The sequence below is a fragment of the Sus scrofa genome, chromosome 14, assembly GCF_000003025.6.
Source record: "Sus scrofa isolate TJ Tabasco breed Duroc chromosome 14, Sscrofa11.1, whole genome shotgun sequence".
NCBI classification, from domain to species: domain Eukaryota; kingdom Metazoa; phylum Chordata; class Mammalia; order Artiodactyla; family Suidae; genus Sus; species Sus scrofa.
Genome location: NC_010456.5, coordinates 88450428 through 88473535, shown reverse-complemented (window position 1 = coordinate 88473535; position 23108 = coordinate 88450428). Strand labels below are relative to the sequence as shown.

The following is a 23108-nucleotide window of genomic DNA, read 5'->3' as shown; positions in this document are numbered from 1 at the left end:
CTCTTTGCCTTTCCTGGCCCTCCTAAGTTCTGAAATGGCAGCATTGTGCCAAGTAATGGTGAGTTCTGTGACTTCACAGAATGCGAAGGTGTCAGGGAATTTACCTGCCCATGGAGGCTGGGACAGGCCAGGGCCTGAAGGGTGGCGACGGGAGGGAATGCCTTCTGAGTGGCTACATTCAGGCCAGGGCTTGGCCCACGTAGGACTTTCCCCTGTAAGGAGGATGAGGGGAGATGGACGTGGAGTCTCAGGAGTTATTGCAGTGGCAGCCAGGAGAATGGCTCCCATTCAGTTTAGCAGATTAGAGAGGGGAAGAGAGACTCCTAGAGGAACTGAGTCCCTGTTCCTTCCTTTCTTCCTTAACTCAGTAAATGTTCTGGATGCCCTTGAGGGGAGAGAGTGTGGGGATACAAGGTGATAAAGCTCTGTGCTTTTCCTCAAGGTTAGGGAGCATCTTCACACAGATAAGATTGTAAAGGAACAAAATTATGATGAGTCTGAGGTGCAAAAGATGAGATTCAGAATAGACATTAAAGCTCTGGATAATGGTCCCCAAAGCAAACTTTTCTTCTATGAGGAGAGCCCATTAATGAATATGAATGTGAGAAATCAAATCCCTAATGTGCTGTTCACATAGTGAAATTATAGAACTTCTAGGGCCTCGATAATAATCTGTCTACTTAGAATTTTGTATTTAACTGAACTATTATGCAAGAGTGAGCACAAAACAGATATTTTCAGAGGTACAAAGCCTAAGTTGAAACCTTCACAACCTTGGTGAAAGAACTACTAAAGAATGTGTTTCAGAAGGAGGGAAGCTGAACCCAGATGAAAGGAGAAGATTTCAAGAAACAATGACCAACATTGAGGTGTCAGCAGGGTTGGTTTCTATTGAGGCTTCTTCCTGGATTGCATATGGCTCCCTTCCCTCTGTGTCCTCTACTGGGCATTCATTGTGACTGTGTGGGAAGATAGCCATGGTGACTTTTCTTATGAGGACACCAGATCTATAGGATTAGGGTCCAATCCTTATGACCTCATTTAACCTAATCACCTCTGTAAAGGCCCAACATCCAAATGCAGTCACATTAGGATTATATTAATTTGGAAGGAGGGGCACAATTCAGTCCATAGCATTAAGTAAATATTAAATATATTGTATCCAGTAATTTAAAGACTTCATACAAAGAAAACACCAAGTATAGGAGATATACCAAATGTTCAAGAAGCAGATTAGTGTGATCATGTTCAAAGTCTTTCCAAAGACAATGTAATACTCCCTTGTGCATTTTATGAAGCTGGTCTTACCTAATATCAAATCCAGATAAGAACAGCACAAAAATAGGAAATTGATCATAGGCCAAAAAAATCTAAACTAATACTAAACTTAATCCAGCAATACTTTAAAAAATTATCATGGCCAATTTGGGCCTATTTACAAATATTAATATTTGTTAATATTATTTCAGCTGTATTAATTCAGTTGGAGATAAATATATATTTCTCAAAAATTATACAGAAAAAATTTAGATAAAATTCCACACTCATTCATGGAGTTCTCTTGTGGCACAGTGAGTTAAGGATCCAGTGTTGTCACTGCAGTGGTTTGGGTCGCTACTGTGATGTGGGTTCCCTCCCTGGTCCCAGGAATTTCCACATTCCATAGGCATGCCCAAAAAGAAAAATTCAATACTCATTCATGATATCTAGCACACCAAGAATGTTAGTGAAATACCCATATCTGATAAAGGATTTCTACCAAAAGCTTTCCATAAATAAAATAAATAACATTTTTTTGGTTCATTTGGGGGGTTTTGTTGTTTTCAATTTTTTTTTTTAGTTTTATTGAATTATAGTTGATTTACAATGTTGAAATAATTTCTGCTGAACAACAAAATGAATCAGTTAATACATATACACATACCCTTTTTTTCCCCAGATTCTTTTCCTTTATAGGTTATTACAGAATATTGGGTAGAGTTGCCTGTGTTATACAGCAGGTGCCCAATGACCAATAAATATCATTCTTTTTTTAATATGTATAATGATTTTTATTTTTTCCGTTATACTTGGTTTACAGTGTTCTGTCAGTTTTCTACTGTACAGCATGGTGACCCAGTTTCACATATATGTATAGATTCTTTTTTCTCACATTCTCATGCTCCATCATAAGTGACTAGACATAGTTCCCAGTGCTACACAGCAGGATCTCATTGCTAATCCATTCCAAAAGCAATAGTTTGCATCCATTATCCTCAAGCTTCCAATCCATCCCATTCCCACCCCTTCCCCCTTGGCAACCACAAGTCTATTCTCTAAGCCCATGATTTTTTCTGTGGAAAGGTTCATTTGTGCCGCATATTAGATTCCAGATATGTGATATCATATAGTATTTGTCTTTCTCTTTCTGACTTACTTCACTCAGGATGAGAGTCTCTAGTTCCATCCATGTTGCTGCAAATGGCATTATTTTGTTCTTTTTATGGCTGAGTAGTATTCTATTGTATATATATACCACATCTTCCTAATCCAATCATCTGTTGATGGACATTTGGGATGTTTCCATGTATTGGCTATTGTGACTAGTGCTGCAATGAACATGCGGGTGCATGTGTCTTTTTCAAGGAAAGTTTTGTCTGGATATATGCCCAAGAGTGGGATTGCTGTGTCAAACGGTAGTTCTATGTCTGGTTTTCTGAGGTACCTCCATACTGTTCTCCATAGTGGTTGTACCAGCTTACATTCCCACCAACAGTGCAGGAGGGTTTCCTTTTCTCCACACCCGCTCCAGCATTTGTTATTTGTGGACTTATTAATGATGGCCATTCTGACTGGTGTGAGGTGGTAGCTCGTGGTAGTTTTGATTTGCATTTCTCTAATAATCAGGGATGTTGAGCATTTTTTCATGTGCTTGTTGGCCATCTGTATATCTTCTTTGGAGACAAGTCTATTCAGGTCTATTGCCCATTTTTCTATTGGGTTGTTGGCTTTTTTGCTGTTGAGTTGTATAAGCTGTTGTATATTTTAGAGATTGAGCCCTTGTTGGTTGCATCACTTGAAACTATTTTCTCCCATTCTGTAAGTTGTCTTTTTGTTTTCTTTTTGGTTTCCTTTGCTGTGCAAAAGCTTGTCAGCTTGATTAGATCCCATTGGTTTATAATAAATATAATTCTTAATGGTGATGTGTTGGAAGCATTCTTTTTGAAATCAAGAATGCCTCTATTGTAGCTCTGCTCATTGGAGAAGTAGTCAGCACAATGTGTTTTTGTTTTCTGAATTTTTATACTAACCCAACAGATTTTACAGTTAATTTTTGAAAATAAGAGCGCTTAGCAAGTTGAGTGAATATATCAGCCAGTAAATACACTTCTTCACAATACCAATAAACTGTTTAAAAACTCTATTTGAAAATGTCATTTAGACTAGCAGCAGAAATATAAGGTATTAAGAGAAGAGAAATCTTCATAGGGATCTTCACAGGGAAATATAAATGAATGGCATTGAAAAAGACCCAAATAAATGAAGACATTCCCTGATAAGAAGTCTGATTGCTGATTCAAATCCCTCAAAATATATCTGTATATATGATGGTATCATAAACAAATATTAAGAGGGTTTTGGTGGAATGGAGACTTAGGAGTTGATTCTAAAATTTGCATGAATGAGCAAATGGCCAACAATTTCTCTAAGAAAAATTAGTGGGTGATTTACTCAGACCTATCAAGCCTTGCTATAGCATTCTGTGTATGTTAGGTTAAGTAATTGAACCTTGTGTATATCAGATTCTACTGGGTTATCTTCTGTAATAAAACCCAGCTGAAAAATCACCTGAAAAGCACAAACTTTATTTCCCACTCATATATCTCACTGTCCCACACATACATCTCCATCTCAGGTTCTCAAGAGGGAGCAGCACATCACAGCTGCCAGGCTGTCAGGTCTGCTTGAATCACACCTGGATTTTTATAGATTCTGTTCAGACATGCTACATGTTACTTCTATTAACATTTACTTGGTGGAATCAAGTCCAAGCCCACCATGAATGTGGCAGGGAAGCACAATCTTTCTCTGCAAGAGGAAGGGACAGTGAGGAATAGCAATAGACTCATTCACACAATAATAACTTAGTGTAGCATTGGCACTTTCAGTATAAACCAATAGACAGATAAAGGCACTGGAACAGAGAGCATAGGAACAGGCCACACCTATATGGAAGTTGAAACACATCAAAGTGACAGACAAACCACTGAGAGGAAAAAAAAGAAATAGGTGACAAATGGTGCTGGGACAATTTGGTCTCTAAATGGGAAACATGAAATCAGATCCCTGGCAAGAACCACACATTTAAATTAATTCCAGATGGATTAAGGACAATGTGAAAGGCAAATCTTTAAAATTTTTTAAGACGGAGTTCTCGTTGTGGCGCAGTGGTTAACGAATCCAACTAGGAACCATGAGGTTGCGAGTTTGATCCCTGCCCTTGCTCAGTGGGTTAACGATCCGGCGTTGCCTTGAGCTGTGGTGTAGGTTGCAGATGTGGCTCGGATCCCACGTTGCTGTGGCTGTGGCCGGCAGCTACAGCTCCGATTAGACCCCTAGCCTGAGAACCTCCATATGCCATGGGAGTGGCCCAAGAAATGGCAAAAAAGACAAAAAAATAAAAAAATAAAAAATAAAAAATAAATTTTTAAGATAAAATCTGTTTCACCTTAACAGGGAAGAATTTCTTAAGATATAAACAGTGCAAATCTTAACAGTTTCTAAAAAGTGACAAATTCAACTATATTAAAATTCAGAACTTGAAAAATAATATACACACACAAATAGATATATAACCAAATGAATCACTTTACTACACACTTTAACATTGTAAATCAACTATATGTCAATTTAAAAGATTAAGAACTTATGCTTTATTAAAAAGTATTAAATAGAGTGAAAAAAAGATCCACATGCTGAAGATCTTTGCAATGACTGATGCAAGATTAGAATCCTAAGGAATACTAAGGAATCAGTATGAAAGAGAAACACCCAAATTGGAGAATGGATACAGGCAGAAACAGACATTTCACAAAGGAAGGACCCAAAATCTGTTGAACAGAAGACCAATTCCACCAGTGATGAGAATGCAAATTAAGAGCAAAACAGATGTTGAATCAATAGAAAAATACATAAAAATATGACAATACCAAGTGTTATAAAGGATGCAAAGCAGGGAAAACCTAAGGCTGTGTGGAGTACACCAGATTTCTTTAACTCCAAATATAATTTATTTAATATATTCCATTATTTAAAATACCACTTGAACAATAATAAGAACTACAAAAATCACCAACACAATGCTTTCTGCCATGTATAATTTTTATATCTTTGCTATGCATATTGAAAGATCTATTTTAGACTTTAGAGAATAACTTTTAACATATATCACACCGCTCTTTTGTGCATACAAAATAAAGTAAATTGGTTAACGTATTTCTAAAAATCTTTATATTCACAGTCTGAGTTTTTAAAACACTTTTGAATCATAGTTGTTAATACCCAGTGCGGATCCTCCATCCAGTGCAGGTCATCCCTTTCTGATTTCTGATCACAGAAACTGAGCATAATAAAATAGTTCTTGTTTCATGTCACTAGGTTTGAGGTGATTTGTTGCACAGCAGAAGATAACTAGAATGTCTCCCGTTGACAAAAGGACTTTAACATCCTTCAGGACCTTCTTCCTCTTCTAGATCCTTGGATCCACTGGGTCACAGGAATGAGCACTGCAACACCCTGCACTCCCAGGTCCTAGACCTCCTCCCTCATAGTGATGTCCTCATCTAAGCCATTCAGCTGCCTTCCTTCAGTTGACAAAAAGGCAGGATTGCTCCCAGATTTAATGGCCACCTGAGAGGACTTTGGATGCAGAACACATGGAGGCCTCATCTTACCACCTCTTCAAGGATCCCCTGACACCCCCTGGGATTGTCAAAAGGCAGGCCCCTGAGCAGAGCAGCAGGTCATAAAGTCACCATGCCAACCTTCTTGTCCATCATAAGGGACATCACAGGTAATTCCACCTCCTTGGGGTGGAGGACAGGCTGCACAGGTAGTGAACCATCCCTCAAGCCAGCAATCTTTTCCTCTTCTGCCCTGAGGGCAGGTACCAGGGGGAGGCTTACAGTGCACCTTAGTGAAAGGGCTGGAGGGGCCAAGGCTTTTGGACACAAGTGGAGGTGGTAGAGGCCACGGTCTGAGGTGGCCTGGAGTGGCCGGGGTCCACTGGGGCCACAGGTGCAGCCAGTTAAATGGAGAGTGGCAGGCCCTGGATGCCTGGCCCCAGGCTCTTCCTGCTGCTGTTGCTGCCCCCTCCACTGCTGAGTGCAGGAAGCTTGCAGCACAGTGTCCTAGACTGGAGAAATTTCCACCACCTTGACCTTGGCTGGAGAAACATTCACCACTACCTCAGCCCAGACTGGAGAAGCTTCAACAGGGACACTGGTCATCAAGGAAGCAAGGCAGACAGGTTGTATGACTGCAGAGGAGAATTCGACCTCTACTTCATCATAGATGCGTGAGTGGCCCTCCCACCCATCCCCACCCCATCCCCACCCCACCCCCACCCCACCTGTGCTCCTCAAGGTGCCTCTGTCACCAAGGTCACTGATGGCAAGAAGTGGTAAGGGCCTCTGAGAGAGGGGAAGCAAGGACCATCTTGGTCAGACCCAAGAAGCAGACCTCTGTGATCTTCTTGTTCCTAGACAGAAAGACCTAGGCATTTATTTCCTGGGTCTCTCACTTTGGGAAAGGAGAAGGGTCACCATGAGGTTTCTAGATGGCTGTTAGTCAGTCCCTCCATTGTCTTGACCTGAATCTGTGACCCGCATATCCCTTAAACAGCTGGAGGGTCAAGTGATTACTCTGAGCTGCCTTCTCAGCAGTTGTGAGAAGCTCATAGGGAATTTTGAACTTATTTTGTTTTGTTTTACCCTAATGAGTTCAATTTTTACTGGACCCCAGAGGGATTGCTGTGACATTTTCATAGTGTTACTACTTAGAAAGTCCTTTGCTTTGTTGGTTCTAAGTGTTCTGCTGCTTTCTTTGACAACTTGGAGACTCATGTTACAGTTTGTGTGCGCTTTCTGAACAGTTTGTTCTATCTCCATGTGGCTCTGGGAAAACTGGGCTGTGCCTTAGGCACCTTCTGGGTCTTGAAGAAGGAAAGGGAGGAGCGAGTCCTCAGACCAGAGAGATTTCTTTAGTTCTGTTTTTAACTGCTCTGTGGGGCTGAGTATAAACTTTACTTACTTAGTAACAGTGGCATGACTCTCAATATCATTGAAGCACATTATGCCCCAAAGCCCATCACCGCATGTCTGTGGGAGTAGAGTCGGGAAGGTATTTGCATATGCAATCTCCTGGAAAAGGGAGTGGGCTTCTACAGGTAGGATGAGATAGCCCAGAGGCTGATGGGGGTGACAGGACTGAATCCTGCTGGATTCTGCAAATGGAAGGAGCTGAGGGTGTCCAAGAAAGAGCCCTGCTCACCCATTTCCTAGCCCCAGGCCATCAGGGAGGAGTAAGCCTAGAGCATGGCCACAGTGTGCCAGACCAAGATAGTCCTAAAGCTCAACAAATTCTTCAGTCCCAGAGGAATGATACCCTTCCCTGGGATCTGTGCTACCGTAGTCGAGTTATGGAAATTCTTGCTGCCTTCAAAGCCACCTTGATGAGTACTTTTGGAAGATGGGGCAGATTCCCTCCTGATTTTTCCCAGCTACTCTTGGAGAAAGGAGCCCCAGCTTTGCAGTCAGACAGACTCCACTAATAAGTGACACAGCTTTGGGCAAGTGGTCTCACCTCTTTGTGTCTCGGCATCCCCATCTGTACAATTGGATCTTCATATCCACTTCACCAGGTTGTGATGAGGTGGAAAGAGAGTTTATAGGTGGTTTGACCAGCATGTGTCAGATGCAATCATAGAGGAGGAGCCTACAATAAACTGCCAGGGAAGGCAGAGTCCCATACTCTGGGAACTCCCTGGCACTACAGGGGCCCCTGTTCCAGTCCTGATTCCCTGGATCACTCTTTCCCCATGTGTCCTTTGTGGGGAGGTGGGGTGCACACCCTATACTCCTGCTAGTGGCAGTCCTAAGATTCTCTAGATCTTCCAACCATTGGTGAGCAGTCCTTTTCATTCACTGGTTACTTTATTCATCCACTCACTGAAATAATTACCGGAAAAGTGCTATATGTCGTCAGTGGACACCGGAGACAAGGTAGCAGACAAAACTTGAAAAAAATCCTTGGCCTCTGGCACTTTCATTGTAAGAGAGAGACAAGATACAAATAAAAGAGGAACTAGTGTATGGTATGGGGGAAGTTAGTACATGAAGATGTGCTCAGGGAGAGGCTATTTTAAAGAGATGCTCAGGAAAGGCCATGCTGATAGCCTGGGGGGTTGGGGGGTGGCTTGGGTGATTTTCCAGCAGAGGAGGTGTGTGATTGGGTCATTTTTAAAAAGGGTCACACTTGAGGGGCAAAAGAACAGAGCCTTCCAGGAGACCAGTGAGGGGCCTGGTGCAAGGATCCAGGAAGGGGATGATGGTGGTGTGGACCAGTAGGCTATGTGTGGCAATGATTAGACAGATTCTGGAGCTATTTTGAAATTAGAGGACACAGGATTCCAGACAGTGTTGATTGGGGAAGCCAGGTGTGTCACTAGATTGGGGATAGGGGTAGGGGAGGAAAGCAGTTTCATCACTGTGTCTTCCTCATAATGTGAATAAATATTATCCCTATTTTACTGATGAGGCAAGGAGCCAGCTCAAGGCCTGGGGAATGACCCTTCAGAACCTCTGTATAAGAAATATAGGTTCAGAATTTGAACTCTGTAATCTTAGTCTTTGTCTTCAATATTGATTGTAATGTGTCTTGATGTGATCTTTATGTGATCTTTTTTGTTTTACTGAATTGAATTTAGTTGAGATTCTTGGAATTGTGGGATCATGCTTTTCATCTAATTTTAGACATTTTTGGATGTTACTTCTTTAAATAATGTTTCCACTTATTTTTCTTATTGGCTTCAAGAATTCACACAACATGTTTATTGGTCTGCTTAAGTGTATCCTACAGGGCCCTTAGACTCAGACCACTTGTATTCATTCTTTTTCCTTTATGCTTCTGACACTAAACAGTATCAATTGTCCTATCCTTAGTTTTGCTGATTCCTTGCTCTGCTTATTATAATCTGTTATTGAACCACCCTAATGAATGTTTTAATTTATTATTGCATTTTTCTTCTCTAAAATTTCTGCTTGATTTGTTAATAACTTATGTTTTCAACAATATTTATTTTTCCCATATATCATTATCCTGGTTTCCTCTATTTCTTTGTCTTTACTCTCCTACCTCTGAGCATATGTAGGATAGATGCTTTTTAGTGTTTGTTTAGTAAATCTGATGCCTTGGCTTATTCAGTAATGGTTTGTGTACTTTTATTTAGTTTCTTTGAATGAACAGTGGTCTTCTTTCTTTGTAAGTTTTGTGATTTTTGTTGAAAATTAGTATTTTTGTTACTATAATGTGGTACCTCTAGAAAGTAGAATTCACCAAAGCTTACAACCCAGGATTGTATTGCTTTTATCTGTTGCTGTAAGTGGATGACTTAGTCTCTTTATTCTGAAACTTTTCCAAACTGCTTTTACAAAGAATATTCCTTGTTGTGCATGATCACTGGAGTTTCTGTTCCCTTAATTCTTTTTCACTGAATGTATTGACAGAGATTCCCCAATTGCCAGGATCTGAAATAAACATAAAACCATTGCAAAATTGTAAAAAGGCATGCACACACACACACACACACACACACACACACACACATTAAAGAGAGAGAAAGAAGGAGGGAAGGAGAGGGAAAGAGCAGTCACCTCTTCTGTTCTTTTCAGAACAATTTTTTTTTAAAAGAAACCAAGCATAGTTTATTTTTTGAACTTTTCATGTTTGTACAACTTTTGACGATAGCTGAGAAATTTCCCGTTGGCTAAGGTTGCTGGCCTTTGAGTACTTTTGTCATTGACAAGAGAGGAGAGACTGTACGTGTCTGCTGTCCCTGCCTATTGTCTTTTATTTGAAATTTTTTTCCATTTTTTTAAATTAAAGTATAAGTTACAGGTGTACAACATAGTGGTTCACGGTTTTAAAGGTTATGTATTCCCTTAATAATTATTACAAGATACTGGCTATATTCTTTGTGCTGTCCAGTACATCATCATAGCTCCTTTATTTTGTACATAGTAGCTTGCTCTTTTCTAGGACATTCCTTTAGCACTTAGCTAAACCAGCACTGAGCCTAGGTATAAGCCTAAGGTGAAAGCTTAAGGTCTTCTCCAGACTTTCCTGGGCTTTCTCCTGGCGTGGGTGTATGTGTCTGTTTCTAAATTCAACTATGCCTATAGCTCATTTTAAACATACTAACTGACTCCAGTCAGTTAAGGAGAGTTTTACACAATAATTTGTAAGTAAAGTCTACACTGCTCCCTTTGGATCAAGGATAACATGGGACTGGAACAGTGATCAAGACCAAAACTGCCACCATGTGAGAGAAGGTGTGGGGAAAATGTGATGAAATATGCAGCAAAACTCTCCTACTGTTTTGAAGATAGCTATTTCTTGATTGCATATTTTGCTGTTTGTTGTAAATATTTTATTGTTTTCTAAAGCTTCTGTAAAGTTGGTGCTGACAGTTTATGGTTAGCTGTTTGATGTCTCCATGGGGGAATGGGGGCTTAGATTTTTCAGAATCTGCCATTTTTGTGACATTCTCTTTGCTACAAGTTTTCGTTTACAATTTTATTTTCACATTTAGAAGAAAATGCTTGAGCCTAATTTAAATCAAATACTGTTACTATTCATAACAAAAATCTTGAGTCTCCCGACCCTTGCCTCCCAATTTCTGATCCCACTCCCCAGAGGAAGCCACTTATGAATCTTCCAGATTTTTCTTCTGATATTATGACCATGTTTCTAATGCTGTGCCTGCACTGACTGCTATTTCCTGTTTTTTGTTTGTTTGTTTGTTTGTTTGTTTGTTTTTTAGAGGTTTATACCTTCTCTGTTGAGTTCTTACTATGAGGGGGAAGAAAATTTAGCTTTCTTATAGCTCAGCTCCCCTCTATGATCCTGTCATAGCCACTTCCAATGTCCTAGCATGGTTATCTCACTAGGATGTTTTGGCCTCAAGATTTAATAGCAGAGATGTCCTCAAATTTCTGGTGACCCTCATATCTCCATTCTCATTTAAGAGTGGCACTAATTCATGCTTGAAGTTGTGCCAGAAGCCCCTGTGGTTGTTCTTTTCCAAACCACCTCCTTCCTAGGGACCTTAAGGCCCCTGTGGTATTTTCCACTACCATAAGCACTGTTCTTCTGCATTCTAGAATCTAGACCTTCATTCAAAATAATCACACACTGGAACCTTTTCCAGAGTGTGGGTTGAAGACTTTTTTTCCCTTTATATGTTCTTTGGAAGATCTTCAAACACAGAGGAGAGGAGTAATGAGAAGGAAAGCAGAATGTGGTATGAATAGTTAGGAAAGGACTTGCCTTGCACTTAAGCATAGGAGCTTCCAAGAGAAGGTCTGTATTGTGGGTGGATTGTCAGAGTTTTGTGCTTTGTCACCCAGCAATTGTCACACCCAGCAGTGTCTCCCAGAACTATCAAGTTCAGGGGATAAGTCATGGGGTTTGCAGCTAGCTCTGGGTTCAGGTCCATGAGAATTTTGACAAATTCTTTGATCTGTGAGAGCTTCAGTTTTCTCATCTGTAAAATGGGAATAATGATGCTATCAGCGTTCTTTTGGAATTATAAATCATGCATGCCTGGTGTATATGTGCTCCATTAATGATAACCCTGGTATTGTTAGAGTCATCCATCCTTAGTTTCCTTACCACCGCCTGATAGTTTTAGATAGAACCAAGAGGAGACAGAAGGAAATATAGAGGAGAAGGATGCTCTTGGGATGTGAGAATCACACACACACACACACACACACACACACACACACACACACACACGACATTCAGGGTATTTATGGGCATAGTGATCACTGGAGGTGAAAGGAAGAAACCAAATGAAGCACATTTGCCAACATTCACTGGAAAGGGCCCAGAACAGGGCACCAGCCTTAGTTTCACCCCTACCATTGGAGAACCTTGACAAGACACTTAGCCTGTGAGACCAATATTTGCCCTCCATAACCTGGACTAGTGCAGACCTGCAGATGTGTGGGATTGCAGGGACCTTTGAACCCTGGCCAGTAGGGCAAATGGAAGTTCTTCCCACCTAGACAGAAGGGGTTATACGGCCCTAATCCCCTTCAGCCTCCCAGTCTCCATTCAGGTACTAAAGTTAGTGCCAATAGCAGGGAGAAACTGAAAGTAGGAATAGAAAGGTCCTCCAACTTACCCGGCTGGTTAGGGACAATGATGCCAGGACAGCAGTGTCCTTGGCCAACTTCTGCCCCTTTATAGGGAGAGATCCCAGAAAAGCCTTTCAGTGTCCAGAGTGGCTCAGTTTTGCAGGATGATAAGAAAAAAGTGAAATAAAATAACCTGAGTAGCACATCCTTCTCATGCCTGAGGCCAGGGCTCTTCTGGGTGTGTCCAAACTGGGGTACCAGGGGAGCCAGCATATCATAATTGCTTAGCCTTTCCCAACCAATGCACCCTCCCTTATTCCTTGTGAATCCACATCCTGGTTTGCCACCCAAAGGCCCTCCTCCCCATGCATTTGAGTAAGGTTGGTCACCCTCCCCACTACTCACATTGATGAAAGTTGCCACCAGAGTGACCCACCGAGTGTTGAGCATCCTTTAGCTACTTGAGGCTGGGGAAGAGTAGTTCATGGGGCTACTGGAACTGGGGAGGTAGAAAATCTGCTCACCAAATGGAGATGCCTCATCCCTTTTAATCAAGTCTTCTTGGTTTTCAGGTCGAAGAATGTAGGCGACTCCTGGAAGGACATTTGCAAATTAGTGGAAAAATTGGTGAAGAGGTTTACAAAGTACGGCTGGAGTTTTCCTCTGCCAGGCAGAGTACATATCTCTTTCCATTCGGTGGGCATAGGAGTCCCTCGGGTCAGGAACAGAGCCCAGGGGGGTGTTCTAAAGCAGAGAGAATGACCAGTCACACTGATTCCATCGTGTCCCAGCAGCTTTCTTGGCTCCTGCCTGGGTCACACAATGTAGGGGACACAGTCTGTCCTTGAGGACCTTGCAGATTAGGAAACAGGCAAATCCGTAACACATAACTAAGCACTAGGTTAAAGGGTTCCAAGGACCAAAGAAAAGGGCAAAGGTGTTGCTTGCAACTTTAAAGAAAAAGCAAGTGCTCTTAGGGAAAAAAATGTAAATGGATTCCTAGAGAATGTGGAATTTTGAACTAGGTCTTGAAAGACAGGGTAACAGAAACTATCAAGGAGATTTTTTTTTTTGTGAGCGGTCTGTTCTGCTGGGAGCAGGGTTATCTCAAGGGAGAGCTGGGAAATGAGGCTGGACAGCACAGCTTGGGGCCAAGTCCATGGGGCTCATAATGCCAGGCCCAGGGGTTTGGATTTCTTGCTGTGAGCAATAGGGAGCTATAGCTGATTCTTGAGCAGGGGTCTGACATGATCAGGGTTGTGCCCCCCAGGAGAAAAGTCTCATAATTATGGGTAAAAGGGGTTGGAACATGAACCAGGACAAGTGGGGAACCCAGCTAGGTATCTATGGTATATATTTTCAAAAAGATAATGTGGGTCAGTTGGTCTTAAGATAGTGGAGGAAAGGGGAAGGATATATATGAATGGCTGCTGAAAGGTAGAATAATTTCTTTGAGATGAGAGGGAGGCAGGGAAGACAGGTAAGGAGAGAAGTGTGGGAAGTTCCAAAGAATTTTACATTAGAAGAGAGGCCAGAGGAGAGGCCCTCATGCAGGAATGCACAGGCAGCTACCCTCTTGTGTATGCAGGGAGTGTGTGCATATGCCTATATGTGTGTTTGTGTGTGCATGTGTGTGAGAGAGAGAGAGACAGGCAGACAGACAGATAGATAGAGACTTGGGCTATTGGGATTGTAGGAATGGAACACGATGTTATCCTAGCAGTCACTTCCAGTAAGACCACATATCCTATAGGCCTCTGAGTCTGTCACAAAAGAAATGGGAACTTCCAGGATTCAAGAAATGCACACCAAAGCAAAAGAGTTGGGATGGGGACCAGGAAAATTGGCATTCACCCCCATTGGTATAATTTTGACCACTTGTTCATGGCTTCTTACGAGCCATGCTTCCTCCCCAGCCCTGAATTGCGGGTTTCACTCATCACCTACTCCTCATATGGAAACACCATCCTGTGGCTCAATAAAGACAGGTAAGTGCTGCTTTAAGCCCCCAAGTTAGGCCTGGTGGGCAGGGTCGCAGAGAGACACAAGGAGCTGATAGTTTCCACTGGGTGTGGCAGGCCCCTTCTGGGCTCCCCTCAATGCCTAACCTGATCCCCAGCCCCTGCTCCCTTGGCTCCCACTGACCCCGGCTGCACTGACAGTAGACCATCTCCACCCCCTCTTACCCCTGCTCTCTACCTGTCCTGAGTCCTTCCATGGGGGCTTTTCCTTTTCTTATGGTCAGGCTGGCTATGAGAATTTTCTTGATCTGGTGGAGCAGATGTGCAGGCTTTTTATGAACACTGGCCAGGGTTGGGCATCTGCTGTGTGTGTCACCCTCTCCTTTGGGCCAGTGGGGGTGAGGAGGAGACAGAGTGGGGATGAGGAGGAGAGTCAGAACCAGGGACGAAGGCGTGGGAATATTGAAATATTCGGGGCTTCAGTGTATAGGAACTTTGTCCTTTAGTGGTCTGAGACAAGGGAACCCATGAGTATGATTCCAAATACCAGGCTGGGCTGGAGTGCAAGAGGGAGACATGACATGCAGCATCCGAAGTGGGCCAGAAGTAGACCCAGTGTGCCCAAAGGCCTGGAGGAGGGAAGATCTGGAACTTCTGGGTAGTTTGGAGGTTAAGATTCTCATTATGCAAACGACTGGAATTTGGTGGGTGAAGCAGCAATGATAGGTTGAGGACATTTAAGATTGGTATCCCTCCTCCCCTGTTCAGGGCCTTGGGGAGAAGCCAGAGCAGCAGATGAGCAAAAACTGCAAGGCTAGAGGGTAGGGAGAGGTACCAGTGCATAGAGACAGCACTCCCCATGCCTGGCTCCCTGGAGAAGCAGGGAATGAGCTTCCTACTCTGTGAGCTAGGAGGAGGTGTGGTTTTGTGCATGTATGTAGTTTGAGTTTAGAAGAGAGAGACCAGAGTGAATTTGAAGTGGGAGAAAGAAAGTTCATGGGGGAGGGATACTGGCAGGTGGCAGAGGGTGAGGCAGAGGACACTGACATGCGCCTCTGGGGGAGTGGCTGTCTGTGGGGGAGAGGAAGACCACTGTCTCCCCTGGCATGTACCCAGACAGCATCAATGAATCTCATGAGAGACCTCCCCATTCTCCTCTGGAGAGTGAAGGAGGAAAATACATGAGGGAGGATTAAGGAATAGGAATGGAGCTCAGGGGAGTGGAAATGATGTGAAATCCTTTGTGGGATGGGTAGGAGATGGCAGGGGATACTTACCTAGGAAGACAACTCAAAACAACCACGGCTGTCATGGTTCCAGCTCAGGGAGAGCTCGCAGAATCTTCTTGGGAGCTGGGCTGAATTTGGGATTAGGCTATCTCCAAAGTATCTCTCTGCCTAGGAGTTTAGCAGGATATGGCGAAGGGCTAGGGTGGGTCCTGGTGTGCAGAGTGAGTCCAGAAGTGGCTGCAGGAGTCTGATGAGGGAGACCTCTGGTGGGTCTGGGGAGAATGTGGGGGCAAGCCTGGGACCAGGCATGGTGCTCTCTGAGTCCCGTCCACTAGGGGGAGCAGGCTGAGGATGGCAGAGCCCACAAAGACGCTTGGTCCCAGTGTTGGAAAAGCCAGACAGCACAGGGCTAGGAAGCCCCAGGGGTGATGGCAGTGGTGGCGGGGGCCAGTAACAATTGGGAAGAGTTGGAAGCGGCTCTTTTATGATATGAGAGGGGTCCTTTCAGAGCAGGAGGGCTTACTGAGGATGCTAGGAGCCCAGTGTCCCTCTCTGAGCAGAACTGGGAGTAGCACTGGACAGGCAGCACTGGAGAAAGCCCACTCAGGCAACAACTTTGCCTGGTGGCCAGGGTGCTGGGCAGGAGGCTGGGGAGGAATGAGACCTCTAGCCTATTTGGGGCGTGGTTGACAAAATGGAAATCTTCCCTAAAGTACGAAGATGTGTGTTCCTTCTAGATTAGGCAAGGCCTGGTTTGGCCTCCACTGGCCCTGGGTCACAGGTCTTCTCTCTTCCTGGACTGGGATGGTCTGGGGCTCTGAGATCGCTCTGCACATCAGCATCTCTTCTGCCCACTGTCAGTGTCAGTGTCATCTCTTGCGCCAGGCTTCAGAGTCCAAGCTCTCCTTAGACTTGTTGTGACCTCGCACACCGTCACCCTGGATTAGCCTGAACAAGCCCACCCGCTGGAGTGTCCCAGTCCCATCCCTTACTGTCTGCCTTCACAGAGGCTGATAGCCCATCCCTGTGGCAGCCTGGGGCCAATGCTCTTCCACGCACACAGACAGCCCTAGGGCCTCTTTTCCAGATTATGGTCTTTCTCTTCAGGAGCACTTGAAGCCCAGGAGCCCTAGACTCAAATGGAGCAGCTTGGCTATTTCCTTTAGCCCCGATCCAGAAAGGGGAGGACACTTTCAGAAATCATGTCCAGTTGAGGGGCCTATGACAGGGGATCATGGGAAAGGACAGGGAAAGTATCAGGAAAGCGAGCTTTGCAAACTCGTCCTACCCTGTTTGAGGCTAACATGCCTTCACCAGGGACCCCTTAGGTGCCAGCAGTAGCACAGGTCACGTTGTGAGGGCCAATTCACAGGTGCAGATGCCTGGGTGCTCCCCTTCACCATGGAAGGTCAAGGCTGGGCCCTTGCTGAGTCCCCTGAGGTCTGCATGCCTGAGACAGAGGTGAGCACATGGAAAGCCGGGCCCTGACCTGGGACCAGCAAGGCAGCATCGTCCTCCATGCTCACCAAATTGGGGACAGAGAAGACCTGTCAGTGTCAAAGACTTGGGCAGAAGGATCATGACAGGGTGATGCGTGTCTTCCTGTCCAGGCAGGTCTGCATACAGCAGAATGATGCCAGGGCAGCTGGTCTGTTTCATAACAGTCAGCCCTCATTCCACCACTACTCTTTTCTGATTTGTTTTCAGGAATGTAATACGGAATGCTCTTAAAAGACTTCGGGATATAGTGCCTGCAGGACCCGCAAAAATGCAGGAAGGATTTAAAAAGGTATAGACTCTACAGCTCTGTTAATTTATTCTGCTTACAAGTTTTTATGGGCATTACTGGGTCATCTTACTGCCCTCCTCCAACTTTCCTTCATTTTGTTGCAGGCAAATATGCAGATTCAGAAAGTTTTCTACCCAAGTAAGTTGCCTGCCAACGTCGCTGTGCTCAGGTGGGACAGAGCCTGGCCCGGGCCTCAGTGAGGGCTGCTGCAGACCCACCTCAGCCAATTCCTAGTGCTGATGCTTGGAGCAAATTCCTTACCCTCTCTGTGCTGCAGATTCCTCCTCTGCACAGTGAGGAAGAAAACCGCCCCCAGGACTGTGTCTGAGAACCACCTGGGGTCATGGCTTACACTCCTGGTTCTTTCTAGATCGCAAGTTCTTGATCTGTGATTGGGCTGCATGGAAGACAAAAGAGAAAATCGAGGGACCGCAAGCAGACAGGGTTCAATTTAGGGACCAGAGACCTTGCTGTCCCCCTGGCTGCCCACACTTTTGTCCCCCGCAGTTCTGGCTCTGCCTCCACCCCTTCAGCTTCTTCCCTCTGGTTGAGTCTCGTCCTGTGACTGTGCCTCTGATGGTGGAAAAGCCTGTGCTCTCCCAGAACCATCTACATCTAGAGTGTAGGGTTGCAGCTCCTGCAGGAAAGATGCGTGGGCTGGTGGGGACAGGTAGGGAGCAGGGCAGGGGCCACTGCACAGGCACCTTGACCTCGAGTTCTGAAGGCCAGGACCCATAGAGCCAGCAGAGGTGCGTGTCAGCAATGCCCAGGCCAGAGCCCAGCTGTCCCCTGATCCAGCGGGAAGCCTTGTACAGTCCATGTGGCTGCTCCTCCCTGGCTCCCCTAAAGGCTTGTCCTCACGCAGTGACGTGGCTGGAGCTTCCTTTCAGGGCAAAGGCTGTGCCTTCTGCTCATGGTGAGGGTCACTAAGAAGATCTCTGAGCTGGTCTCAGACTCCTCATGTGTCAAGTGGGTGCTGGGTTAAGGCCTCCTCTCTCTGCAGGCGCTCTGGTTGGTGGGTGTTAGGGTCGGGGTAGCTTCTCTCCAGGAAGAGGAGGTGTGGGGGGCAGTACTGTGGGCCTGGCAACCTGAGGCAGGTCACTCCAGGTACCTTGCTGATGGGCCTCTCTCTGCTTCTTCTGCAGACAGGAAAGCTTCCAGCCTGATTTACACTCTGACTGCTGGACCACTGCAGCCATCGGCACTACAGGAGACTAAGAAGCAAGTGAGTCCTGTCCATCATCTCTAACTTTGTGCTCCACATATTTGTGTGTTTTATAGTCAATGCCTTCTTTCACTTAGGTTAGCATGTCTCAGAGGATGAAGACCAAAATTTACTCCCTGGGTTTAAAAGACTATAAGAAAAACCAGGTAATTCAGGAGAGGTAATCAAGTGTGACTCTGGAACCCAGTTGGGGAGAGCTTTCAAAAGCTGCTGTGCCAGAGTCACCCAGAGAATGGCCCTCCACCCACCCCAAGTGTCTGGACACCAAGTAGCCTGTGCAGGTGAATTACAAGTGTTGTGTAAACCTACACACCAGAGGTTGGGGTGCAGGAACTTTCCACTCCCTAAGGGTGGGCTGCTGGCAGATGCCAGGGTGTGGCCCTCGGAGTCTGAAGGGCAGGAGTCAAGAACCTGTCTCTTGATATGGGACCTGCTGTGTCCTCAACCCCTGGCTGTTTTCCAAGCCATCTTCTTTTCTTGTAGCTGCTTCAAATTGTAGAAGGAAAGAAGCACTTGTTTGAAGTGCCCAAATCTGGGGAGGAAGGTTTTATTAGATCGGTGAGTGTGGGCTAAATATGAGAAGGGAGAAGGAGTCACTTCTCTCCATGCTCATGCCTTCTCTCTCCCCAACCCCTGCCACCTATGTATCTGTTCCAGTTCGTGGGAAATTCCTGTAAGGACGTTATGGGTGGAGACACATTCTATGCTTGTGTAGGAGGTAAGTCCTGGGACCACTTTTCTAGACAGAATGGCATTCCTGTACGTGTGATGTAAATGTGAGCAGGAAGTGTCTCTGTGTGTGGTGTATGCTTGGTTTGAGTGGAGTGAGTATGTATGCTGTGCGTGCGGTATGTGCATGGGTGTGGTTTCCAAGGGTAATGATATGTGTGCATGGGGTGTTTTTTATAGAAATATGTGAAGCACATGATTGTGCATTGACTATACATGTAAGTTCAGTTTTCTGTGAGTCATGTCTGCTAGGGGTTGTGGTGTGGATATGTGTATAATTACTTTTTCTTCAAGTTCTATTGAGATATACTTGACATATAGCTGTGTATATGTTTAGGGTATAACTTGACTTATATATGTTGGAAAATAATTACCCTAGTAAGTTAAGTGTAAGTACCTTTTAACAACTCAAAACCAAAAGTTTTATTAAGAAATAAAAAGGACAGAGTGCCTCAACCTTGTTTAAGAAAAAATCAGGAAAGGTATTTTTAAACCCTGAATATAACACTAGCAAATGGAATCCGACAGCATATAAAAAGGACAATTCATCAAGACTAATTAGAGCTCAGGACTGAAATGAAAGCCTGACTCGGTATATAAAATATCAAGTGATTTTCCTCATCCAGAAAATGGAGAAGGAAGACATGATGATTTCAATGGATGAATAAAAGAATCGAACATTAGTCATGGTCACCATCGTACCAGGAATACAGATTGACAAAGACATCCACACCAATACTCACAGCTACCACTGCACCCAGTGGTTACGTGGGGAAGGCCTGTCCTTGAGCTGTGGGACTGGACAAGGATGCCCTCTCTCCCCTGGAAGGGTCCTCACACCAGTGAGTTGAGGACCCCGTACAGGAACTTCCTGAGAGAAGCCCTCTCTCTGAGTGAGCCCCACGTGTGCTGGCTTCTGTATCCACATCACGGGGATTCATAGAGCTGAGGCGGTTGGAGAAGGACACGCTTCCACTGGTGACAGCACAGCTGGATGCAGCTGGACACAGACCCAGGAAGGGGGTCCTGGCCACTGTGCTCTTAACTGCAAGGCTCCAGGGCAACAGGTCCTGGGGTCAGACAGAGTAGTGTTCACATCTGAGCTCTGCTGCCCACAGGCACGAAACCGGAGCAAACTGCCCAGTACCTGCCAGCTCCACTTTCACCTCCAAGAAGTAGGAACAACCCCCACCCCCAGTATCAGCTCTGCAGTGAGACAGAGATGCAGTGGAGCCACAGTGAGTGGTACAGCTCTGGAAGCTGGTGGCCCTAGAAAAAGCACAGAGTGCCTCAACAGGAGCTGGTGCTAAGCCTTCCATCACTGACCTCTGGCTCTGCCCCGATCCCTGTGCTGAGCCCGGACAGGGAGGGAAGTGGATAAAAAAGAGCAGGGTGAAAGCCTCCAGCTGAGCCCCCTGTGGGTGGCAGCTGTCTGACTCCTCCTGTCCTCTGACCCTGGGACCCACAGTGTGAGGTGTGGGCCTGAACCAGCAACTCCCACACACACAGGGTCTTCTGCTGCTTCTCTTGTGTAACATGCCAGCTGTGCAGCAACCTGACAGCTTCAGTTCCCTGATTATGTCCCCGGGACACACACAGACCTGTCAGACATCAGGGAAGGATGCCAGTTGTCATTCATGCCCTATGGTGGCCCAGCTGAGGTGACAGGTGCCCGCTGCACACCCTCTGCCAGCGGGGTACAGCAGTGCTGCTCTGACCTTCACAACTGCTGTCATCTTGTCAAAAGCTGCCACACAGCATGACCGTCACTTGGAAGGGAAGCTCGAGGCAGGAACTGGGACCATAAGTAAAGTAGAAGCTGTTTATGAGGCTGTTGTTATGAATAAGTCAGTGGGCTGAGCATGGGTGTGAATAGCTGGGAAGGGTGAGCATGAGGCACGCGGCCTCTTCAGCCTCTCGGGCTACCTCGGGACTAGGCAGAGGCCTCTGTTGGCCTCCCTGCCTCCAAGCCTGTGCTCCAGCCCATCCTCTGCACAGGTCCCAAGGGGCTGAGAAGGCCACTTCCCTAACCCAGCCTTACTGGGAAGGCTAAGGTCCTCAATCCAAACACCAAGGCCCTCCAAGGTCCAGCCTCTGCTGTAAGCCCACCTACTGCAAGCCCCTCCTCCGTTTTGCAGTATTTATCCTACCATCCTTTTTAGGCCTTACCCTCAGGGCACCTCGATCCCAAAGCTTTCTTGGTCATCTAGTCCTTCAGGCTTCCCACAACCCTTGATCTTTTCCTGTCATTAGTCACTTATCACCCAGTATGAACCATGGCTTCTGCCTCACTGTGTCCATGTTTTATTTTTAATTTTTATCCTTTATTTTTTTTCTTTCTTCCTTTTATTATGGAAATTTCAAAACTACAGCAAAGTGGAAACAGTTATACAATGGACAGCCCTCTCCATTTCCTGAATTTTCCATTTATATCTGACAGCATTTCCTTTATCTTTTATCATAGGCTACCTCACTCCCATACCCTTCATTCTGCATATATTTAACTGAGGAACGATTTTTCTTAAGAGTCTCCCTTTGAAATCCAGCAAACTTAAGTGTATCATTTGATAAATTATGAAAAATTCACACAACACCTGTGTAAACCCAAACCCATGAGACTTTGAACATTATAATTGCCACCAGAAAGTCCCCTCAGATCCCATCCCAGGTATTCCCTGACCTCTTCCCCAGAGGAAGCTCTTTGATTGTTTACTTCTGTGGGTTAAAATTCAATTAATAATCAAGTTAGGAATTTTTAAAGCCCAATTTTATGGAGCCAAACTGAGGGTTATAATCCAGGAGACTGACTCTCAGAAAACTCTGAGAACTCTTCCACCTGTTAGGAGTCGAAAGCATAGTCATAAACGTTTTTGAGACAAAGGGTGATATATCCAAATAACATCGATATTTTACACAAAGCTTACCAAGGATAATAGTCCAGACAAGCATGTACAAAGTGAGCAGTAAGTCACTATGACCCCCTACTGAGTTGGAAAATAGTACTGTTCTCCACTCCCCCCAACAATGGAAAGTCTTCTTCTCTCTCTTTTTTTTTTTTTTTTTTTTGGCCTCGACCAGGGCATGTGAAAGTTCCCAGGCCAGGGATTGAACCTATGTCACAGCTATGACCCAAGCCACTGCAGTGACAACTCTGGATCCTTAACCCGCTGCACCACAAGGGAACTTGATAGTGCTATTCTTTTAAGAAATTACATTACTAGCAACAGAAGAAAGGAAAACCTTTTTCTGTATGGTCAAGCAGGTGCTCACTTCTTTGAGGAGCTCTGGTTAATATGTGATGCAGATGCACACTGCACTTTAAAGAGAGAGGGAGGAAGCCCAAATGGACACAAGAGAGAATTTTATGTTTAAATTTTCTTGATCTGCCTTACAATGTAAATTTTGTTTCATCATTTCCCCCTTTTGATTATTAATTTTTTGATAGAAAGCATTAGGCAATCAAATATTTGGTCCCTTGATGCCAGGGTGGCTGCTTACCTGGCCTGGATCCATCATGTTTCTCAATGGCAGGTCTTAATAGCCCTGTTATTTTTTTCTTTTCATGGATTTAGGGTAGTAGAATGCTTGGCAAGAATAGTCAATTCTAGGTTGTCCAATAGGATCTATGCCAGATTTACCCTGAATGTGCATTGTGTGTGCCCATCTTTTTATAGAGAACTATAGATATGATCAATAGTTTCAAGTCATTTAGATATTTATTTTAGTTGGACTTTTGAATATACATCAAGAAGCACAAGAGATTATTATTCTATA

At 44.7% G+C, this 23108-nt stretch overlaps 1 protein-coding gene across 1 annotated transcript in view; it reads left to right on the top strand.

Annotated features, from left to right (window-relative positions):
• The window catches only part of LOC102164887 (cell wall protein DAN4-like), a 72138-nt gene continuing 53610 nt past the window's right edge, over positions 4581-23108 (top strand). Inside the window, exons 1-7 of the mRNA XM_021073701.1 lie at positions 4581-6556; positions 12974-13045; positions 14318-14389; positions 17299-17380; positions 17485-17518; positions 18526-18605; positions 19263-19323. Of these exons, the coding sequence (XP_020929360.1) occupies positions 6291-6556; positions 12974-13045; positions 14318-14389; positions 17299-17380; positions 17485-17518; positions 18526-18605; positions 19263-19323 (667 nt within the window). The 5' untranslated portion in view covers positions 4581-6290. The remainder of the gene's footprint in view (positions 6557-12973; positions 13046-14317; positions 14390-17298; positions 17381-17484; positions 17519-18525; positions 18606-19262; positions 19324-23108) is intronic.